General features: G+C 59.1%; 1 protein-coding gene across 17 annotated transcripts in view; it reads left to right on the top strand.

Annotated features, from left to right (window-relative positions):
* HSF1 (heat shock transcription factor 1) overlaps positions 1-18,926 on the top strand; it is a 74,883-nt gene that overhangs the window by 5,387 nt on the left and 50,570 nt on the right. For 2 of the 17 annotated variants that reach the window (XM_071738586.1, XM_071738583.1), the window contains exons 1-2: positions 7,941-8,336; positions 12,967-13,075. The exons of 13 other annotated variants lie outside the window; for them this stretch is intronic. In XM_071738586.1, coding sequence (XP_071594687.1) covers positions 8,220-8,336; positions 12,967-13,075 — 226 coding nt within the window. In that variant the 5' untranslated portion in view covers positions 7,941-8,219. Of the gene's footprint in view, positions 1-7,938; positions 8,337-12,966; positions 13,076-18,926 lie in introns of those variants that run through there. 2 more of the 17 variants (XM_071738575.1, XM_071738579.1) reach the window with 2 other exon arrangements.

Raw genomic sequence — 18,926 nt, 5'->3', positions numbered from 1 at the left:
TGGTTCCGAAGAGATCCATGGAATGATGGAGTGGTTGGGTTGGAGAGAACTGGGGAGTTGGCCCATGGACCCAAACTGACCAGAACCCCCTGCAGAACCTCACCCCATGGACCCAACCTGTCCAGAACCCTCTGCAGAACCTCACCCCATGGACCCAAATTGACCAGAACCTGCAGAACTTCACCCCATGGACCCAACCTGTCCAGAACCTTCTGCAGAACCTCACCCATGGACCCAAACTGTCCAGAACCCCCTGCAGAGCAGCCACCAGCCCAGCAGTGCCAAGGCCACCACCAACCTGTGTCCCTCAGCACCCTCCTCATGTCCCACGCCCCAATCCCAACCATCCTGGTGTCCCCCACTGGTGGACCCATTCCTGTCTCTCAGGGTTGGGCTGGGGAGCCCAGACTGGGCCTGGAGGTTCGGATGGCCCCAGAGATGGGGTTGGTGCTGCTCAGGACACTCGTGGCTGCCAGGTTGTCCCCTGCCCATCCCATCCCACGGGGTTATTCCATCCCAGCTCCAGGACCTCCCCTGGATCACCCCTGGACACTCCAGATGCCCCTTGCCACCACCTTCTCCAGCCCACCCAGGTCCCTCTGAGGTCAGATCCCAGGAGATCCCCAAGAGATCCCAGAACCTGGTTCCTCAGGGACTGACCCAGCAGACCCAGGACAACCCCAGGAGGTTCCTGGTCCCTGCCACGATGGCAGCACCAGGACGAGCCCTTCCCAGCACCAAACTTCCCCAAAGCTCCAACCCCCTCCTGGCCTCCACCACCTCTGCAGCTCAGGACAAAGCTTGGGGGAGCCCACAACCATCAGCCTGAAGTTACTGGGGGGGCTGGAGGGAAATGGGGCACAGCTGGAGCCCCTCTGAACCTCTCTGCAAGAGACCTGAGCAGGTAACAGGGGAGCAGGAGGCTGCAGACACAGCCCTGAGCTGGCAACGTCATCCCGAGGGGGGAACCCCCCCTAAAACACCCCCTCAGCTCACCCCCAAGAGTGGTGGGAGCACTGGGGGCAGAGCAGCCCCCAGAGAAGGGTCTGGGGGTGCTGGGTGAGCAGAAGCTCAAGAGGAGCTCTCAGGGTGCTCCTGGGGCTCAGGGCAACCCTAACCTGGGAGGCATCAAGAGGAGCCTGGCCAGAAGGTCAAGAGAGGTGCTTGTCCCCCTCTGCTCTGCTCCTCTGAGACCCCACCAAGAACACTGCACCCAGCTCTGGGGTCCCCAGCAGCAGAAGGACAGAGATCTGTTGGAACCAGTCCAGAGGAGGCCACAAAGATGATCCAGGGGCTGGATGGAGCAGCTCTGCTCCCAGGAGAGGCTGAGGAGCTGGGATTGTTCAGCCTGGAGAAGAGAAGACTCCAGGGGGACCTTAGAGCTGCCCCCCAGTCCCTGAAGGGAACCTCCAGGAAGGCTGCAGAGGGACTTTTCATCAGAGTGTCCAGTGACAGGACACGGGGAGATGGTTTCCAACTGAAGGAGAAGAGGCTGAGCCTGGAGCTTAGGAAGAAGTTCTTCAGCAGGAGGGTGCTGAGACTCTGGAACAGATTGCCCAGAGAAGCTGTGGCTGCCCCCTCCCTGGAGGGGTTCAAGCCCAGGTTGGAGGAGGCTTGGAGCAACCTGGGCTGGATGAGAGGTGTCCCTGGGCATGGTGAGGAGCTTGGGGAAGAGGATCCCAGGTAGCCAAGCAGGCCAATGGCATCCTGGGCTGGCTCAGGAACAGCGTGGCCAGCAGGTCCAGGGAAGGGATTCTGCCCCTGTGCTCAGCCCTGGGGAGGCCACAGCTTGAGTCCTGGGTCCAGTTCTGGGCCCCTCAGCTCAGGAAAGAGCTTGAGGTGCTGGAGCAGGTCCAGAGAAGAGCAAGGAGGCTGGGAAGGGATCCAGCACAAGTCCTGTGAGGAAGGGCTGAGGGAGCTGGGGGTGTTGAGGCTGGAGAAGAGGAGGCTCAGGGGAGACCTCATCACTCTCTACAACTCCCTGAAAGGAGGTTGGAGCCAGGGGGGTTGGGCAGATATCAGTGGGACAAGAGGGCATGGACTAAAGAATTTTTTCCTAATATCCAACCTAAACCTCCCCTGGCAGAGCTTCAGCTCTGCCAGGGGAGGTTTAGGTTGGATATTAGGAAAGAATTCTTTGCAGAGAGGGTGATGAGGCATTGGAATGGGCTGCCCAGGGAAGGGGTGGATTCTCCATCCCTGGAGATATTTCAAAAGAGCCTGGATGTGGCACTCAGTGCCATGGGCTGGGAACCACGGGGGGAGTGGAGCAAGGGTTGGACTTGGTGAGCTCTGAGGTCCCTTCCAACCCAAATGATTCTGTGGTTCTGTGATTCCCTTCCATCCCCAACCTCCCTCCTGCAGAGCTGAACCCCTTGCTCGGATCACCCCAAACTCCTGAATCCCACATCCCCCCCTGGGCAGGGGACAGATTCTGCCCCCTGAGGAGGGGGAAGAGCCAGGGCAGGACCTCAGCTCCCTCCTGAGGGAAGAGGAACCCGAGAGCCCCCAGAGCCCCATCGCCCACTCCCTGACCTCCTGCCCGGGTGCCCAACCCGCCCCAGCCCCTTCCCTGGAAAAGAGATTCTGCTCTTCCTCCCGCTCCCCCTCGGAGCTGGAGGGGTGTGGGGGGGGGGAGAAGGGGGAGGATCCGTGAGGATTGAGTGAAATAATTGGAAAAACAGCCCCAGGAAAGCCAACAGCAAACCCCGAAGGTGCCCCGGGGGAGCAGCGAGCTGCGAGCACCTCGGGCTGAGGGCAGGGAGAGGGGGGAAGGCCCAGGAGCAGGAGGTGAAGTGGCCCCCAAAGCTTGGATCCAAAATATTCCCCCCCAAAAAAATTAAAAAAAAAATTAAAAAAGAGGGCGGGCAGGGGGAAGAGAAGGGGTTGTTCCAGGAGTTTGGGGCTCCTCGAGGACGGCGTCGCAGTCGCGTTTCCTTTCTCCTCTTTTCCCTCGGACACTGGAGAAGCTCCCGGGTCCCCAAGTTGGGGTCCTGGCCCCGTCAGGTGACAGTGGCCTCAGGAGGTGACAGTGGCCTCAGGAGGTGACACTTGGTGGCTCCAGTCCCACCCCAACCATGAGCATCTCCCCAGCAGGGAGAAAAAGAGGGCCAGGAGGTTCCAAGGCCTTGGGGTTGGTTTGGGTCCAGGGTGTTGCCCGTGTCCTCAACAGTAAAGGTGGTGACAGTGTCACCAGGAGGTGACAGTGGCCTCAGGAGGTGACACTTGGTGGCTTCAGGACTCCTGGTTCTACTTCAACCATGAGCATCTCCCCATCAGGGAGAAAAAGAGGGCCAGGAGGTTCCAAGGCCTTGGGGTTGCTTTGGGTCCAGGGTCCTTCCCGTGTCCCCAGGGGGTGACAGTGACCCCAGGGTCCTTCCCATGTCCCCAGGGTCCTTCCTGTGTCCCCAAGGGGGTGACAGTGACCCCAGGAGGTGACAGTGACCCCAGGGGGGTGACAATGTCCCCAGGGTCCTTCCCGTGTCCCCAAGGGGGTGACAGTGACCCCAGGGGGTGACACGTGGTGGCTCCATGTCCCTTTTCTGCCCCCAGGTGTGGGGGGACAATCCCTGCCCCTGTTGCCACCCCAGTGGTGGCACCAGCCAGGCTGCTGCTGGTGGCCACAGACCCTCCCCCCAGGGACGCCCCCTCCCCAGGTCTGGGCAACCACGGGGACCCCACTGGTGGCCACAGGGACCTGGGCTACGGGGTCCCCCACATGATGGGGGCCACCAGTGGCCACAGGGACCTCAGTGCTGGCCACAGGGCCACCAACACGGTGGCCACGGGGACCCCACTGGTGGCCACAGGGACTATGGGGTCCCCCACATGATGGGGGCCACCAGTGGCCACAGGGGACCCAACATGGCAACCACGGGCACCTCAGTGCTGGCCACAGGGCCACCAACCCACTGGCCATGGGGACCCCACTGGTGGCCACAGGGACCTGAGCTATGGGGTCCCTCACATGATGGGGGCCACCAGTGGCCACAGGGACCCCAACATGGCAACCACAGGGACCTCAGTGCTGGCCACAGGGCCACCGACCCCACTGGTGGCCACAGGGCCACGGGGACCCCACTGGTGGCCACAGGGACCCCAACATGGCAACCACAGGAACCTCAGTGCTGGCCACAGGGCCACCGACCCGCTGGCCACGGGGGACCCAACAGTAGCCACGCGGCCACCACCAAGCCAAGCAAGGGGGTGACCCCAACGCTGCCCACGGGGGGGTCCCCACAGCAGCCCCAGGGACACCCCCGTGGCAACCACGGGGCCCACGAGGGTGGCCACAGAGACCCCAAAGGCCTCACCTGTGTCTGGGGGGGCGCTGGGGGGCTGGGGGGCTCCTCTCCCCCCCTGAGGAGCTCCCGGTGCCCGAGTCCCCCCGCCCCCAGCAGCAGCTCCCGGCCCCCTCCTCGCTCTCCGTGTCCCTCAGCTCCGGGACCTCCCCCTCGGGATGGGGCTGGAAGGGAAAAAGAGGGGGGATCAGCACAGGGACCCCCTTACTGGGACCCCCTTACTGGGACCCCCTTACTGGGACCCCCGGGACAGAGGGACCCCCGGGACCCCCTTACTGGGACCCCAGTGACAGACGGACCCCCAGTGACAGAGGGACCCCCTTACTGGGACCCCCAGGGACAGAGGGACCCCCAGGACCCCCTTACTGGGACCTCCCCACTCTGCCAGAACCCAATTGAGACCCCAAATGGGCCAAGACCCAACTGGGCCTCTACTGGGACCCAAGCAGGACCCCCCTGCTCTGTCAGCACCCAACTGGGACCCCCCCACTCTGCCAGCACCCAACTGGGACCAACTGGGAGCCCCCCTGCTCTGTCAGCACCCAACTGGGACCCAACTGGGAGCCCCCCTGCTCTGCCAGCACCCAACTGGGACCCAACTGGGAGCCCCCCTGCTCTGCCAGCACCCAACTGGGACCCCAAATGGGACCCCCCCACTCTGCCAGTACCCAACTGGGACCACTGGGAGCCCCCCCTGCTCTGCCAGGACCCAACTGGGACCAACTGGGAGCCCTCCTGCTCTGCCAGCACCCAACTGGGACCCAACTGGGAGCCCCCCTGCTCTGCCAGGACCCAACTGGGACCAACTGGGATCCCTCCTGCTCTGCCAGCACCCCAACTGGGACCCCCTTACTGGGACCCCCCCCTGCTCTGCCAGCACCCAGTTGAGACCCCAAATGGGCCAGGACCCAACTGGGCCTCTACTGGGACCCAACTGGGACCCCCCCTGCTCTGCCAGAACCCAACTGGGACCCAACTGGGAGCCCCCCCTGCTCTGCCAGCACCCAACTGGGACCCCCTTACTGGGACCTCCCCCACTCTGCCAGCACCCAACTGAGACCCCAAATGGGCCAGGACCCAACTGGGTCTCTACTGGGACCCAAGCAGGACCCTCCCTGCTCTGCCAGAACCCAACTGGGACCCAACTGGGAGCCCCCCCTGCTCTGCTAGGACCCACCTGGGAGCCCCCCCTGCTCTGCCAGGACCCAACTGGGACCAACTGGGACCCCCCTGCTCTGCCAGGACCCAACTGGGACCCAACTGGGAGCCGCCCTGCTCTGCCAGGACCCAACTGGGACCAACTGGGACCCCCCTGCTCTGTCAGTACCCAACTGGGACCAACTGGGACCCCCCCCTGCTCTGCCAGGACCCAACTGGGATCCCCCCACTCTGCCAGCACCCAACTGGGACCAACTGGGAGCCCCCCTGCTCTGCCAGCACCCAACTGGGACCAACTGGGAGCCCTCCCTGCACTGCCAGCACCCAACTGAGACCCCAAATGGGACCCCCCCACTCTGCCAGGACCCAACTGGGACCAACTCCCCCCTGCTCTGCCAGCACCCAACTGGGACCAACTGGGACCACCCCTGCTCTGCCAGGACCCAACTGGGACCAACTGGGACCCCCCCTGCTCTGCCAGCACCCAACTGGGACCAACTGGGAGCCCCCCCTGCTCTGCCAGCACCCAACTGGGACCCAAAATGGGACCCCCCCACTCTGCCAGAACCCAACTGGGACCAACTGGGAGCCCCCCTGCTCTGCCAGCACCCAACTGGGACCAACTGGGACCCCCCCACTCTGCCAGGACCCAACTGGGACCTCCCCACTCTGCCAGCATCCAACTGAGACCCCAGATGGGCCAGGACCCAAGTGGGCCTCTACTGGGACCCAACCAGGACCCCCCCTGCTCTGCCAGAACCCACCTGGGGCCCAACTGGGACCACTCCCCCCTCCCATGTTGTCAGATCCCCACCAGAACCCAGTCAGGACTGGGCCGAACCAGGCCAGGCCCCTCCCCAGGTTCTACAGGACCCCCCGCCAAGGGCTGTCAGACCCCGACCGGAACCGGGCAGAGCCCAAACCGAACCCCGCCAGGCCCATTCCGAGCCCCAGCCCCAGGCCCAGGCCCAGCCCCAGCCAGGCCTCACTGGGCGTTGCCATGACAACCCCTCCCCCCCCCCTTCCCGGGGGTTCCCGCCGCCCCCCCCCCCCCCACCTCCTCCATGGCTCCGTCCGCAGGCTCCGCGTGCGCCGGCCCCGCCCACCGGATGGGGGTCAAAGGTCACGGCGCCCTCGCGCTTCCTGTTCCTCCGCGCGGAGGGGGCGTGGTCTGGGCCTCGGGGCCGTGTTCTGATTGGCTGACTGGTGAGGACGGAGAGAAGGGGGCGTGGCCTCAGAACCCGGAAGCAGCCCGATGCGGACGTGGGCGTGGTCTCCGAGCCAGGAGGCGTGGTCTGAGCCCACGGGCTGTGTTCTGATTGGCTGGTTGGTGGGTATAGAGGGGAGGGGGCGTGGCCTCAGCGGGGAGAGGGCGCCGCGTCCTCACCAGGGAGTGGGCGTGGCCTCAGAAGCGTGAGGGGCGTGGTCTGCACCTCGAGGACTTGTTCTGATTGGTTGGTTGGAGTCCATAGAGGAGAGGGGGCGTGGCCTCAGCACCTGGCAGCAGCCCGATGTGGGGGTGGGCGTGGCCACCGAGCTAAGGGGCGTGGTCTGAACCCCAGGGCTGTGTTCTGATTGGTTGGTTGGTGGCTATAGAGGGGGGAGGGGGCGTGGCCTCAGCTGGGTCATCACCAGGGAGTGGGCGTGGCCTCAGAAGCATGAGGGGCGTGGTCTGCGCCTCGAGGACTTGTTCTGATTGGTTGGTTGGAGTCCATAGAGGAGAGGGGGGCGTGGCCTCAGTGACGGGGGTGTGGCCTCCAACCTACAGGCGTTTCCTCATTGGTGGAAGGGAGCGTGGCAGAGAGGACAGTGGGCGTGGCTTCTGTCGCTGGGGGCGTGTCCTGTCTATTTTTCCTTGGTTGGTGGGCGTGGCTTTGCCCCGAGGGGGCGTGGCCTCAGCTTCGGGCAAGGGAGGGGGGAGGGGGAGTTGTGTGCTCATCCTGATTGGCAGAGGTCGCGGTGGGGGCGTGTCCTTTTTCGGGGCCGTGCTCTGATTGGCGGAGAGCGCTCAGCTTAACGCTGAAGGGGCGTGGCCTCAGAGCCGAGGGGCGTGGCTTCTGCGCCGGGGGGCGTGGCCTATGAACCAGATGTTTTGGGTATTGCCCGGTGGGCGTGGCCTCAATGGACGGGGGCGTGGCCTCAAGGGACGGGGGCGTGGCCTCACCTGCGGGAATGTTTGCTCACTCGGGGAGGGGCGTGGCCTCCTCCGAGGGGGCGTGGCCTACAAGCCCGGGGCGGGAACGAGCGTTGTGGGCGTGGCCACCATTGTTGGTGGGCGTGGCCTAGCGTCGGCCCTGACGCGCGGTGGGCGCGGCGCCAGCGGTGGGGTGGGCGGTGCTCCCGTTTGCCGCGTTCCGATTGGCGGAGGCGGCGAAGTGGGCGTGTCGCTCTCGGCGGGGGAGCGTTCTGATTGGCCCGTCCTCCTTGCGGGCGGGGCCCGCTGCTCGCGCATGCGCGCTGCCTGCTCCGCGCTGCCGGGCTGGGAGGGGCCCGGTCCGTGAGGCGCCCAAGATGGCGGCGGCCATGCAGGGCCCCGGGGGTGTCAGTGCGCACGCCGCCTCCCGGCCCTTCCCCCGCCGCTCCCGCCGCCTCTAAACCCCCCCAAACCCTCCCCACGACGCCTCTTGTCACCCCCCGGCCGCGAAGGAACCAGCGAAGGGGAGGGAAAAGCGATAAAACGGCGGCTTAAACACCCCCCCCCCCCCCCCCCCCCCCCCCCCTCCCTTTCCCTGCCCCTCAGCTCGGGGCCTGCGGAGCGCCATGGAAGGGCCCGGAGCGGCGGCCGTGGGAGGCGGGAACAACGTCCCCGCTTTCCTCACCAAGCTTTGGACCCTGGTGGAAGATCCCGAGACGGATTCGCTGATCTGCTGGAGCCCGGTGAGTCCCGCGGGGAAGGCGACGAAGAGGCCGAGGCCCCCCCCCGGGCTGCGCGGGGGAATCCCCGCTGCCGGGAACCGCGGCCCCGAGGCCTCGGCCCACGCGTGTCCGTGGCTTCTCGGCCGAGTTAATTGCGGCTTTTCCCTCTTTCCCCTCGTTAGCTCCGTCCCTCAGGGGGCGATGACCTCTTCTGCCTAATTGCAGGCCCGAAAGCCTCTCTCAGGCCAGGCTGTTGCCATGGCAAAGAATCTTCTCCTTCCCCTCTCGCCAAAACCTCCCTTCTGGTTTTTTTTAACTCTTTTTAACCTTGCTAAACCCCCTTTTTACCCTCATTTTTTTTTTTACTGCTTGGGGAGGTTTTGTCTTACTGGAGCAATAGCTCTGTTTTTATGGTTTGCTGGGTTGGTTTTTTTTTGCTTTCCAGGGGCACTTTCACTTGGGGTTTGGAGCTGAAATTCCTCCCTGGGAGGGCCCTGAGCCCCAGGTTGCCCCCAGAAGCTGTGGCTGCCCCATCCCTGGCAGTGCTGAAGGTTGGATGGGGCTTGGAGCCCCCTGGGCTGGGGGAGGGGTCCCTGACCATGGCAGGGGGGGCACTGGGGGGGGATTTGAGGTCCCTTCCACCCCAAACCAGCCTGGGATTCAGTGAGAGCTCTCTGAGCACCCCAAACCCCCACTCCTGAGCCCCTTCAGCTCCACCCATGGGTGCTGCAGAGCCCCCCAGGCCCCCCCTCAACAAGACCCCATTGCCAGGACTCTGCTGTCTCCTTCCCAACCCCAAACCCAAGCACATCCTGGCTGGATTTGTTCCCTTATCTGGATTTTTGAGCAGTGCCCAAGCCCAGCCCTGATCTGTCCTTTCCAGAGGGGTCCCAAGCCACCTGGGAACCCAAACTCAGCTTGTTGAAGGTTGGATGGGGCTTGGAGCCCCCTGGGCTGGGGGAGGGGTCCCTGACCATGGCAGGGGGGGCACTGGGGGGGATTTCAGGTCCCTCCCCCCCCGCCCCCAAGTCTGGGACTGGAGGGGAAGCTTTGGGGAGAGCTCTGCAGGCCCCTCAGCCCGGGTGCAGGAGGAGCTGCTGCCCAGGGGGAGAGAAGCCCTGGCAGATCAGGAGCAAAATAAAAAGCAGGAAGGTGCTGGGAGTGTTTCTCCTCCCCCCTGAGCCTCCCTGCACCCCCCCAGCCCCAGCTCTTCCCTTATCTGCTGGGAGGAGATAAAAGGCCAGGGCCCAGCTGGGTGCTGCTGATACCTCCCTGCTTTGCAAGTCATCCCCAGGGAGCAAACAGCTCCAGAGCCAGCACCTCAGCACCTCCCCTGCCACCACTTGGGGTTTTGGGGTTTTTTTTTTGATGCTAAAACTTTGTGGTGAGGAAATATTCCTGTGTGAGGGCCTGGGAACACCAGCAGCATCCTCCCCCCCTCCTCCTTCCTGAAGGTCGCCCTGGGGGGAGGTTTTGGGTTTGCTGTGAAAACTTTTGGGGCTGAAACCAAAGTGTGGGAGCACAGGGAGAAGTGGGGGGGGGTGTTCCAGGAGCTCTGTGCCCCCCAGGGCTGTGGATTCAGAGCCCTGGAGCTCACATTCCTCACCCAAAAACCTTGCAACGAGGAATAAAACCTCTGCACAAAAGTTCCCCCCCTTTCCCCTTGCACAAAAAGCTTTTGGCTGCTGCCCCGGGGCTGGGGAGGGCTCCAGGATTCCCAAATATCCCTCAGGGAGAACTCTGATCCTCAGGGATCAACATTTGTGGGGTTGGGCTGTGACTGCCCTGCCCTGGGGCAGCCCCAGCTGGGGGAGAAGGATCTGCTGGGGGGAAAAGGGGGAAAAAGGGGGGGAAGGGAAAGGTTCCTGCTGAGCTTCTCCATCTCCTGCAGGGAGGTTCCACCCCAGGAGCTGCCCCAGCTCCCTGCTCCTCAGCTTTGGTCCCCAGGGAGCAGCTCTGGGGGTGACCATGGGGTGAACCCCATCCTGAGGGGGATCCTGGGGGCAGCTTGGGGTGAGAAAAGGGCCCTGGAGGGGCTGGGGGTGTCCAGAGAAGGGAATGGAGGTGGGGAAGGGCCTGGAGCAGAAGGAGAAGGGTCTGGAGAAGTTGTGAGGAGCAGCTGAGGGCCCTGGGGGGTGTTGATCCTGGAGCAGAGGAGGCTGAGGGGAGACCTTGTGGCTCTCTGCAACCCCCTGAGAGGAGGTTGGAGCCAGGGGGGGTCGGGCTCTGCTCCCAAGGAACAAGGGATGGGCCAAGAGGAACTTTTGGCACAACTCAAGTGGTGCCAGGGGAGGTTTAGGTTGGAGCTGGGGAAGAATTTCTCCCTGGAAAGGGTTGTCAGGGCCTGGCCCAGGCTGCCCAGGGCAGGGCTGGAGTCCCCATCATCCCTGGAGGGGTTTCAGAGAAACCCCTGGGGATGTGGGGATGAGGGACATGGGGTGGGGGGTGGCCTGGGCAGGGTTGGGGTCCTGGTTGGACTCCATGATCTCCAAGGTCTCTCTTTTCCAACCAAAATAATCTGATTTTTCTAACCCTGGAGTTCATCCACACCTCCCCCAGCCCAGGGTGCTCCAAGCCCCATCCAACCTTCAACACTGCCAGGGATGGGGCAGCCACAGCTTCTGGGGGCAACCTGGGCACCCAGGGGCTCAGCACCCCCACCCCAAACAATTTCTCCCTCCCTCCCTCCCTGCCCAAGATCTCCTCTCCATCTCCCCTCTCCCAGCTGCAAACCCTTCCCCCCTGGGAGGCTCCCATCCCTCCAGGCCCTTGTCCCAAGTCCCTCCCCAGCTTTCCTGGAGCCCCTTCAGGACCTGGAAGCTGCTCCAAGGTCTCCCCATGGGATCCTTCTCTTCTCCAGCCTCAACACCCCCAACTCTCTCAGCCTGGCTCCAGAGCAGAGCTGCTCCAGCCCTCCCAGCAGCTCCAGGGCCTCCTCTGCACTGGCTCCAGCAGCTCTGGACACAGCTTTACCCCAGGGGGGGCTCAATCCCCTCCCTGGGCCACATCCCAGCACCTGGGTGGTTTCTGGGCTCCTGGTTTCATCCCAAAATCCTTCTCATGGTGTGAATGGGGGAGTTGGGGCTCTGGAGCTCCATCCCATGGGGTGGGGGCTCTGGCCCTGCCCCCCCCCCCCCCCCCCCCCTTTTTGGAGCTCTGGGTGCTTCCCCAGCACAACATCCCCTGAGCACCTCCCCAGGTCCAGCCCCTGCTCTGTGGGGACATTCCCAGGAGGAGCAGAGGGATTTGGCCATGGGACAGGAACCTTCCTGTGTCCCAGGGAATTCCTGCTCGGTGTGGATGGAAACCAGGCTGGAAAAAGGGCCCCATGGATCTGGGCTGGGCTCCTGGTGTGAGGCTGGGGGCAGCAGTCAGGGCAGTGAGAGCTCTGCTGATGTCCCCTTGGCCCAGCTCTGGTCCCTCCCATCCCTCCCTCTTCCTGTGCTTTGATTCCCCAGGTTGGGAATGTTTGCCATGGAGTCCCCAAGGCTGGGAAAGACCCCAAGCCCTGAGCCCTGGTGACCCTGTGCAGCTGAACTCCTGATGAGGTCAGAGCTGCCCCTGGAGCTGCAGCCCCAGGAACTCCCTGCAGGGCCCTGGATCCCATTCCCTCAGGCTCAGCCCAGGAGAATTCCAGGTTCCTGAGCCCAGTCCTGCAGTGCCACAGCCCCAGGGAGCAGCTCAGCCTCTTCTCCCATCCCTGCTGCCTCATCCTGGGGAGCTGCCCCAGGAATCCCACCTGGAATTGGCACCACTGCTTTCCAGGTGGGGATCTTCAGACCCAGCCCAACCTCAGCAGGGCACAGGATCAGTGCCAGGGCTTGGAAGGGACCTTGGAGATCCCCTCGGGGGCATCCAGGGGGTTGGAATTGTCTCCAGGGATGGAGACTCCATCACCTCCCTGAGCTTCCTTCCCTTTGGCTGAGCCTCCTCTGGGTCCCTGGTGACCATTCCCACCTCATCCTCTGAGGATGGGGACAGGAAAACCAAAGGGAAGAGGTGAGGAGTCCCTGGGTGGCCCCTCTGCCACCTCCTGCTCTGGGATTGGATCCCTGAGGGGCTCTCCTGGCTCTCCCAGGTTTCCAGCACCTCCTTCCTGCTCCTCCAGAGCCCTCAGGAACCTGGAATTCTCCTGGGCTGAGCCTGAGGGAATGGGATCCAGGGACTGCAGGGAATTCCTGGAATGAGCTGCAGCTCCAGGGGCAGCTCTGACCTCATCAGGAGTTTCCCTCAGCTCTGTCCATGGGAGCTGCACAGGGTCACCAGATCCCAGACTGGTTTCAGTGGGAAGGGACCTGAAATCCCCCCAGTGCCCCCCCCTGCCATGGTCAGGGACCCCTCCCCCAGCCCAGGGGGCTCCAAGCCCCATCCAACCTTCAACACTGCCAGGGATGGGGCAGCCACAGCTTCTGGGGGCAACCTGGGCACCCAGGGGCTCAGCACCCTCACCCCAAAGGATTTCTCCCTCCCCTCTCCCCTCCTGCAGCTGGGAACCTTTCCCCCTGCCCCTCTCAGCTTCCCCCAAACCAAATTGTTGAAGTTGTTCCCAGCACTCGGGGACATCACTGGTGGCCCCCAGAGGACAGGGGGGGCTCCTCCTCCCTCCTGCCTGATCTGATCAGTAAATGTTTTCTTTTTGGTTTCTCAACAGAGTGGGAACAGCTTCCACGTGTTTGACCAGGGGCAGTTTGCCAAGGAGGTGCTGCCAAAGTACTTCAAACACAACAACATGGCAAGCTTTGTGAGGCAGCTCAACATGTGTGAGTAGTGCCTGGCACCAGGGTGAGGGGCTCCTCCTGCACTCAGGCACTGGGGGGGCTTGGAAAGGGCTCTGGAGATGGAGCAGAGAAGGAGAGGAACCTCATCTGGAGGTTGGGGGGGTTCAGGAGGGGTTTGGAAGGCAGCAGAGAAGGAGACTCCACAACCTCTCTGGGCAGCCTGGGCCAGGGCTCCCTCAGCCTCACAGCAAAGAAGTTTCTCCTCACCTGGAGCTGGAACTTCCCATCTTCTCTCCCATCTTCTCCTCTCCCCTTTTCTTCTCCTCTCCTCTCCCCTTTTCTTCTCCTCTCCCCTTTTCTTCTCCTCTCCCCTTTTCTTCTCCTCTCCCCTTTTCTTCTCCTCTCCCCTTTTCTTCTCCTCTCCCCTTTTCTTCTCCTCTCCCCTTTTCTTCTCCTCTCCCCTTTTCTTCTCCTCTCCCCTTTTCTTCTCCTCTCCCCTTTTCTTCTCCTCTCCCCTTTTCTTCTCCTCTCCCCTTTTCTTCTCCTCTCCCCTTTTCTTCTCCTCTCCCCTTTTCTTCTCCTCTCCCCTTTTCTTCTCCTCTCCCCTTTTCTTCTCCTCTCCCCTTTTCTTCTCCTCTCCCCTTTTCTTCTCCTCTCCCCTTTTCTTCTCCTCCTCCTCTTCTCCCCCAGTTCCAGGGATACAGAGCCCAGGAGTGACAATCCCTGGTGCTCTGCTCCCTTGGTGCTGCTCCCACCCTCCCCTCCTTGGTATTTTAATGGAAAAATCCCCAGGCCCAACAGAACAGAAGGATCCCCAGATCCTTTCTCAGCCCAGAGCCTTTCTTCAGGCAAAGAGCAGCAATCACAGAACCACAGAATGGGCTGGGCTGGAAGGGACCTCAGAGCTCATCAAGTCCAACCCTTGCTCCACTCCCCCCGTGGTTCCCAGCCCATGGCACTGAGTGCCACATCCAGGCTCTTTGGAAATATCTCCAGGGATGGAGAATCCACCCTTCCCTGGGCAGCCCATTCCAATGCCTGATCACCCTCTCCAGAAAGAAATTCTTTCCTAATATCCAACCTAAACCTCCCCTGGCAGAGCTTGAGCTCTGCCAGGGGAGGTTTAGGTTGGATATTAGGAAAAAATTCTTTAGTCCATGCCCTCTTGTCCCACTGATATCCACCCAACCCCCCCCTGGCTCCAACCTCCTTTCAGGGAGTTGTAGAGAGTGATGAGGTCTCCCCTGAGCCTCCTCTTCTCCAGCCTCAACACCCCCAGCTCCCTCAGCCCTTCCTCACAGGAATTCTGCTGGATCCCTTCACCTCCTTTGGGCCTCCATCTCCTTCCTGACTTTCGGGGCCCAGAACTGGACACAGGACTCAAGCTGTGGCCTCCCCAGGGGCAGAATCCCTTCCCTGGCCTGCTGGCCACACTCTTCCTCATCCAGGATTCCATTGGGATTCTTGGCCACCTGGGCACACTGCTGGCTCCTGGGCACCTTCCAGGTCCCTCTCTGCCACTCTGTGCCCCATGGAGCTCCCCATGGGGTTCTTGTGGCCAAAATTCAGGACCTGGCACTTGGAATGTTGAACCTCATCCCCTTGGGATCAGCCCAACTCTCCAGTCTGTCCAGGTCCCTCTGCAGAGCCCTCCTGCCTTCCAGCTGATCCACACTCCCCCAGCTTGGTGTCACCTGGGAATTTGCTGCTGATGGACTCAATCCCCTCATCTAAATCCTCACTAAAGATATTAAACAGCACTGGGCCCAACACTGATCCCTGGGGGACACCACGGCCACCATTTTGCTGCAGCCCTGTTCAGCTCCACTCTCTGGGCCCGTTCCAGCCAGTTCCTGACCCAACGTAAAGTGCCTAAATCTAAATTATCTATAAAGATATTAAACAGCACTGGGCCCAACACTGATCCCTGGGGGACACCACGGCCACCATTTTGATGCAGCCCCGTTCAGCTCCACTCTCTGGGCCCTCCAGCAGTTCCTGACCCAGCACAGATGCCCCTGTCCAAGCTGTGGCCTGACAGCTTTTCCAGGAGAATCCTGTGGGAATGGTGTCAAAGGCCTTATCTTTTCTTCTGGGCAGTTTTTGGGGTTGTTGTCACCAAAAGTGCAGGACCCAGCGCTTGGAATGTTGAACCTCATCCTGTTGGGATCATCCCAACCTCTCCAGGTCCCTCTGCAGAGCCCTCCTGCCTTCCAGCTGCTCCACACTCCCCCCAGCTTGGTGTCATCTGTGAATTTGCTGATGATGGACTCAATCCCCTCATCTAAATCATCAATAAAGAGATTAAACAGAACCAGGCCCAACACTGATCCCTGGGGGACACCACGGCCGCCATTTTGGACACCACGGCCGCCATTTTGCTGCAGCCCTGTTCAGCTCCACTCTCTGGGCCCGTTCCAGCCAGTTCCTGACCCAACGTAAAGTGCCTAAATCTAAATCATCAATACAGATATTGAACAGCACTGGGCCCAACACTGATCCCTGGGGGACACCACGGCCGCCATTTTGCTGCAGCCCCGTTCAGCTCCACTCTCTGGGCCCTCCAGCAGTTCCTGACCCAGCACAGAGAGCTCCTGTCCGACAGCTTTTCCAGGAGAATCCTGTGGGAATGGTGTCAAAGGCCTTGTCTTTTCTGCTGGGCAGTTTTTGGGGTTGTTGTCACCAAAAGTGCAGGACCCAGCACCTGGAATGTTGAACCTCCTCCCCTCCCCTGGTGCTCCTGGCTGCATCCAAGCTGCTTTTCCCACTCCACAACTCCATCAGCTCCTCAGGAGCCCCCGGGCACCATCCCGTGCTCCAGGTGACCCTGTCCTGGCAGAGGGGCTGCCCCAGGGGTCTCCAGAGGTTCCCTGGCATTCCCTGGAATGCTGCTGAGTCTCTCACCCCCAGCTGCCCCACTTCCCTTCCTTCACCCGAGGAGCTGGGGCACTGCTTGGACTTGATGCCCTCAGAGGGCTTTTCCAGCCACACCAACTCTGTCACCTGCTGGGGAGGGAAGGAGATAGAATTCTTCCTCTTCCCTTTCCCCCAGCCTTTGTGCCTTTGAAAACCTGATCCCTCTCCTCAGGCCTCTCTTTTCTCTTTTTTCTCTCTTTTTTTTTCTCTTTTTTTTCTCTTTTTTTTCCTCTTTTTTTTTGCTTTTTTTTTTGCTTTTTTTTTGCTTTTTTTTTCGCTTTTTTTCGCTTTTTTTCGCTTTTTTTTCGCTTTTTTTCGCTTTTTTTCGCTTTTCTTTCGCTTTTCTTTCGCTTTTCTTTCGCTTTTCTCGCTTTTCCCGCTTTTTCTTTCTTTTTCTTTTTTCTTTCTTTTTCTTTCTTTTTCTTTCTTTTTCTTTCTTTCTTTTTTCTTTCTTTTTCTTTCTTTTTTCTTTCTTTTTCTTTCTTTTCTTTCCTTCTCTTTCCTTCTCTTTCCTTCTCTTTCCTTCTCTTTCCTTCTCTTTCCTTCTCTTTCCTTCTCTTTCCTTCTCTTTCCTTCTCTTTCCTTCTCTTTCCTTCTCTTTCCTTCTCTTTCCTTCTCTTTCCTTCTCTTTCCTTCTCTTTCCTTCTCTTTCCTTCTCTTTCCTTCTCTTTCCTTCTCTTTCCTTCTCTTTCCTTCTCTTTCCTTCTCTTTCCTTCTCTTTCCTTCTCTTTCCTTCTCTTTCCTTCTCTTTCCTTCTCTTTCCTTCTCTTTCCTTCTCTTTCTTTTCCGCTTTTTTCCGCTTTTTTCCGCTTTTCTTTCGCTTTTCTTTCGCTTTCTTTCGCTTTTCTTTCGCTTTTCTTTCGCTTTTCTTTCGCTTTTCTTTCGCTTTTCTTTCGCTTTTCTCGCTTTTTCCCGCTTTTTCTTTCTTTTCTTTTTTTCTTTTTTTCTTTCTTTTTCTTTCTTTTTCTTTCTTTCTTTTTCTTTCTTTTTCTTTCTTTTTCTTTCTTTTTCTTTCTTTTTCTTTCTTTTTCTTTCCTTCTCTTTCCTTCTCTTTCCTTCTCTTTCCTTCTCTTTCCTTCTCTTTCCTTCTCTTTCCTTCTCTTCCTTCTCTTTCCTTCTCTTTCCTTCTCTTTCCTTCTCTTTCCTTCTCTTTCCTTCTCTTTCCTTCTCTTTCCTTCTCTTTCCTTCTCTTTCCTTCTCTTTCCTTCTCTTTCCTTCTCTTTCCTTCTCTTTCCTTCTCTTTCCTTCTCTTTCCTTCTCTTTTCCTTCTCTTTCCTTCTCTTTCCTTCTCTTTCCTTCTCTTTCCTTCTCTTTCCTTCTCTTTCTTTTCCGCTTTTTTTCCGCTTTTTTCCGCTTTTCTTTCGCTTTTCTTTCGCTTTTCTTTCGCTTTTCTTTCGCTTTTCTTTCGCTTTTCTTTCGCTTTTCTTTTTCGCTTTTCTCGCTTTTCCCCTTTTCCCCTTTTTCCCCTTTTTCCCCTTTTTCCCCTTTTTCCCTTTTTCCCGCTTTTCCCGCTTTTTCCCGCTTTTCCCTCTTTTTCCCTCTTTTCCCTCTTTTTCCCTCTTTTTCCCTCTTTTTCCCTCTTTTTCCCTCTTTTTCCCTCTTTTCCCTCTTTTTCCCTCTTTTCCCTCTTTTTCCCTCTTTTTCCCTCTTTTCCCTCTTTTTCCCTCTTTTTCCCTCTTTTTCCCTCTTTTCCCTCTTTTTCCCTCTTTTTCCCTCTTTTCCCTCTTTTTCCCTCTTTTTCCCTCTTTTCCCTCTTTTTCCCTCTTTTTCCCTCTTTTCCCTCTTTTTCCCTCTTTTCCCTCTTTTTCCCTCTTTTTCCTCTTTTTCCCTCTTTTCCCTCTTTTCCCTCTTTTCCCTCTTTTCCCTCTTTTCCTCTTTTTCCCTCTTTTTCCCTCTTTTCCCTCTTTTCCCTCTTTTTCCCTCTTTTCCCTCTTTTCCCTCTTTTCTTTTCTTTCCTTTCCTTTCCTTTCCTTCCTTTCCTTTCCTTTCCTTTCCTTCCTTTCCTTTCCTTTCCTTTCCTTTCCTTTCCTTTCCTTTCCTTTCCTTTCCTTTCCTTTCCTTTCCTTTCCTTTTCCTTTCCTTTTTCCTTTCCTTTTTCCTTTCCTTTTTCCTTTCCTTTTTCCTTTCCTTTTTCCTTTCCTTTTTCCTTTCCTTTTTCCTTTCCTTTTTCCTTTCCTTTTTCCTTTCCTTTTTCCTTTCCTTTTTCCTTCCTTTTTCCTTCCCTTTTTCCTTCCCTTTTTCCTTCCCTTTTTTCCTTCCCTTTTTCCTTCCCTTTTCCTTCCCTTTTTCTTCCCTTTTTCCTTCCCTTTCTCTCTTTTTTTTCCACAGACAGCCTGGTTTTAGTTCCCATGCCTTCTTTTCCAGCCTTTCACCCTTTGTGTCCCTTTCTGAGCTGACTTTCTTCCAGCAGAGCTGGGTGATCCCTGCAGGGGGTGAACAGAGCACTCCCTGTGCCACAGCCTTGGAAAAGCCCCCAGGATCCCTGGATCCAACCACAGCCTCTCACCCATCTCCTGAAGCTCCACATCCCAACACTTCCTGAACCCCTCCAGGGATGGTGACTCCACCACCTCCCTGGGCACCCATCCCAACCCCTCACCACTCTTTCAGGAAAGAAATTTTCCCTGATATCCAACCTCAGCTCCCCTGGCACAACTCCAACCCATTTCCTCTCCTCCTGTCAAAGGATGCAGGGACCATCACTGCCTCTCTGCCTCAGGAACTCCACCACCTCTCCCAGCTCCTTCTCCCACAGCCTGGAGCATTTCTTGGGTTTTTGTGACCAAAACACAGGCCCTGCCACTTTGTTCCCTTCAACCTCAGCCCCCCAGCTGCCCCTTGAGGCTTTTTTGCAGACCCCATGGTGGCCTCCTCAGTGCTGCCACGTTCCAGTTCAGCTCAGGATCCACCCAGGGCCTTTCCCTCCCACATTTCTCTGATTTCACTCCAACCTCAGCACTCTGCCCTCTCTTTCTCA

The sequence above is a fragment of the Heliangelus exortis genome, chromosome 2, assembly GCF_036169615.1.
Source record: "Heliangelus exortis chromosome 2, bHelExo1.hap1, whole genome shotgun sequence".
NCBI lineage: Eukaryota > Metazoa > Chordata > Aves > Apodiformes > Trochilidae > Heliangelus > Heliangelus exortis.
Note: the sequence above shows the minus strand (reverse complement) of the source record. Positions and strands in the feature narration are given on the sequence as shown.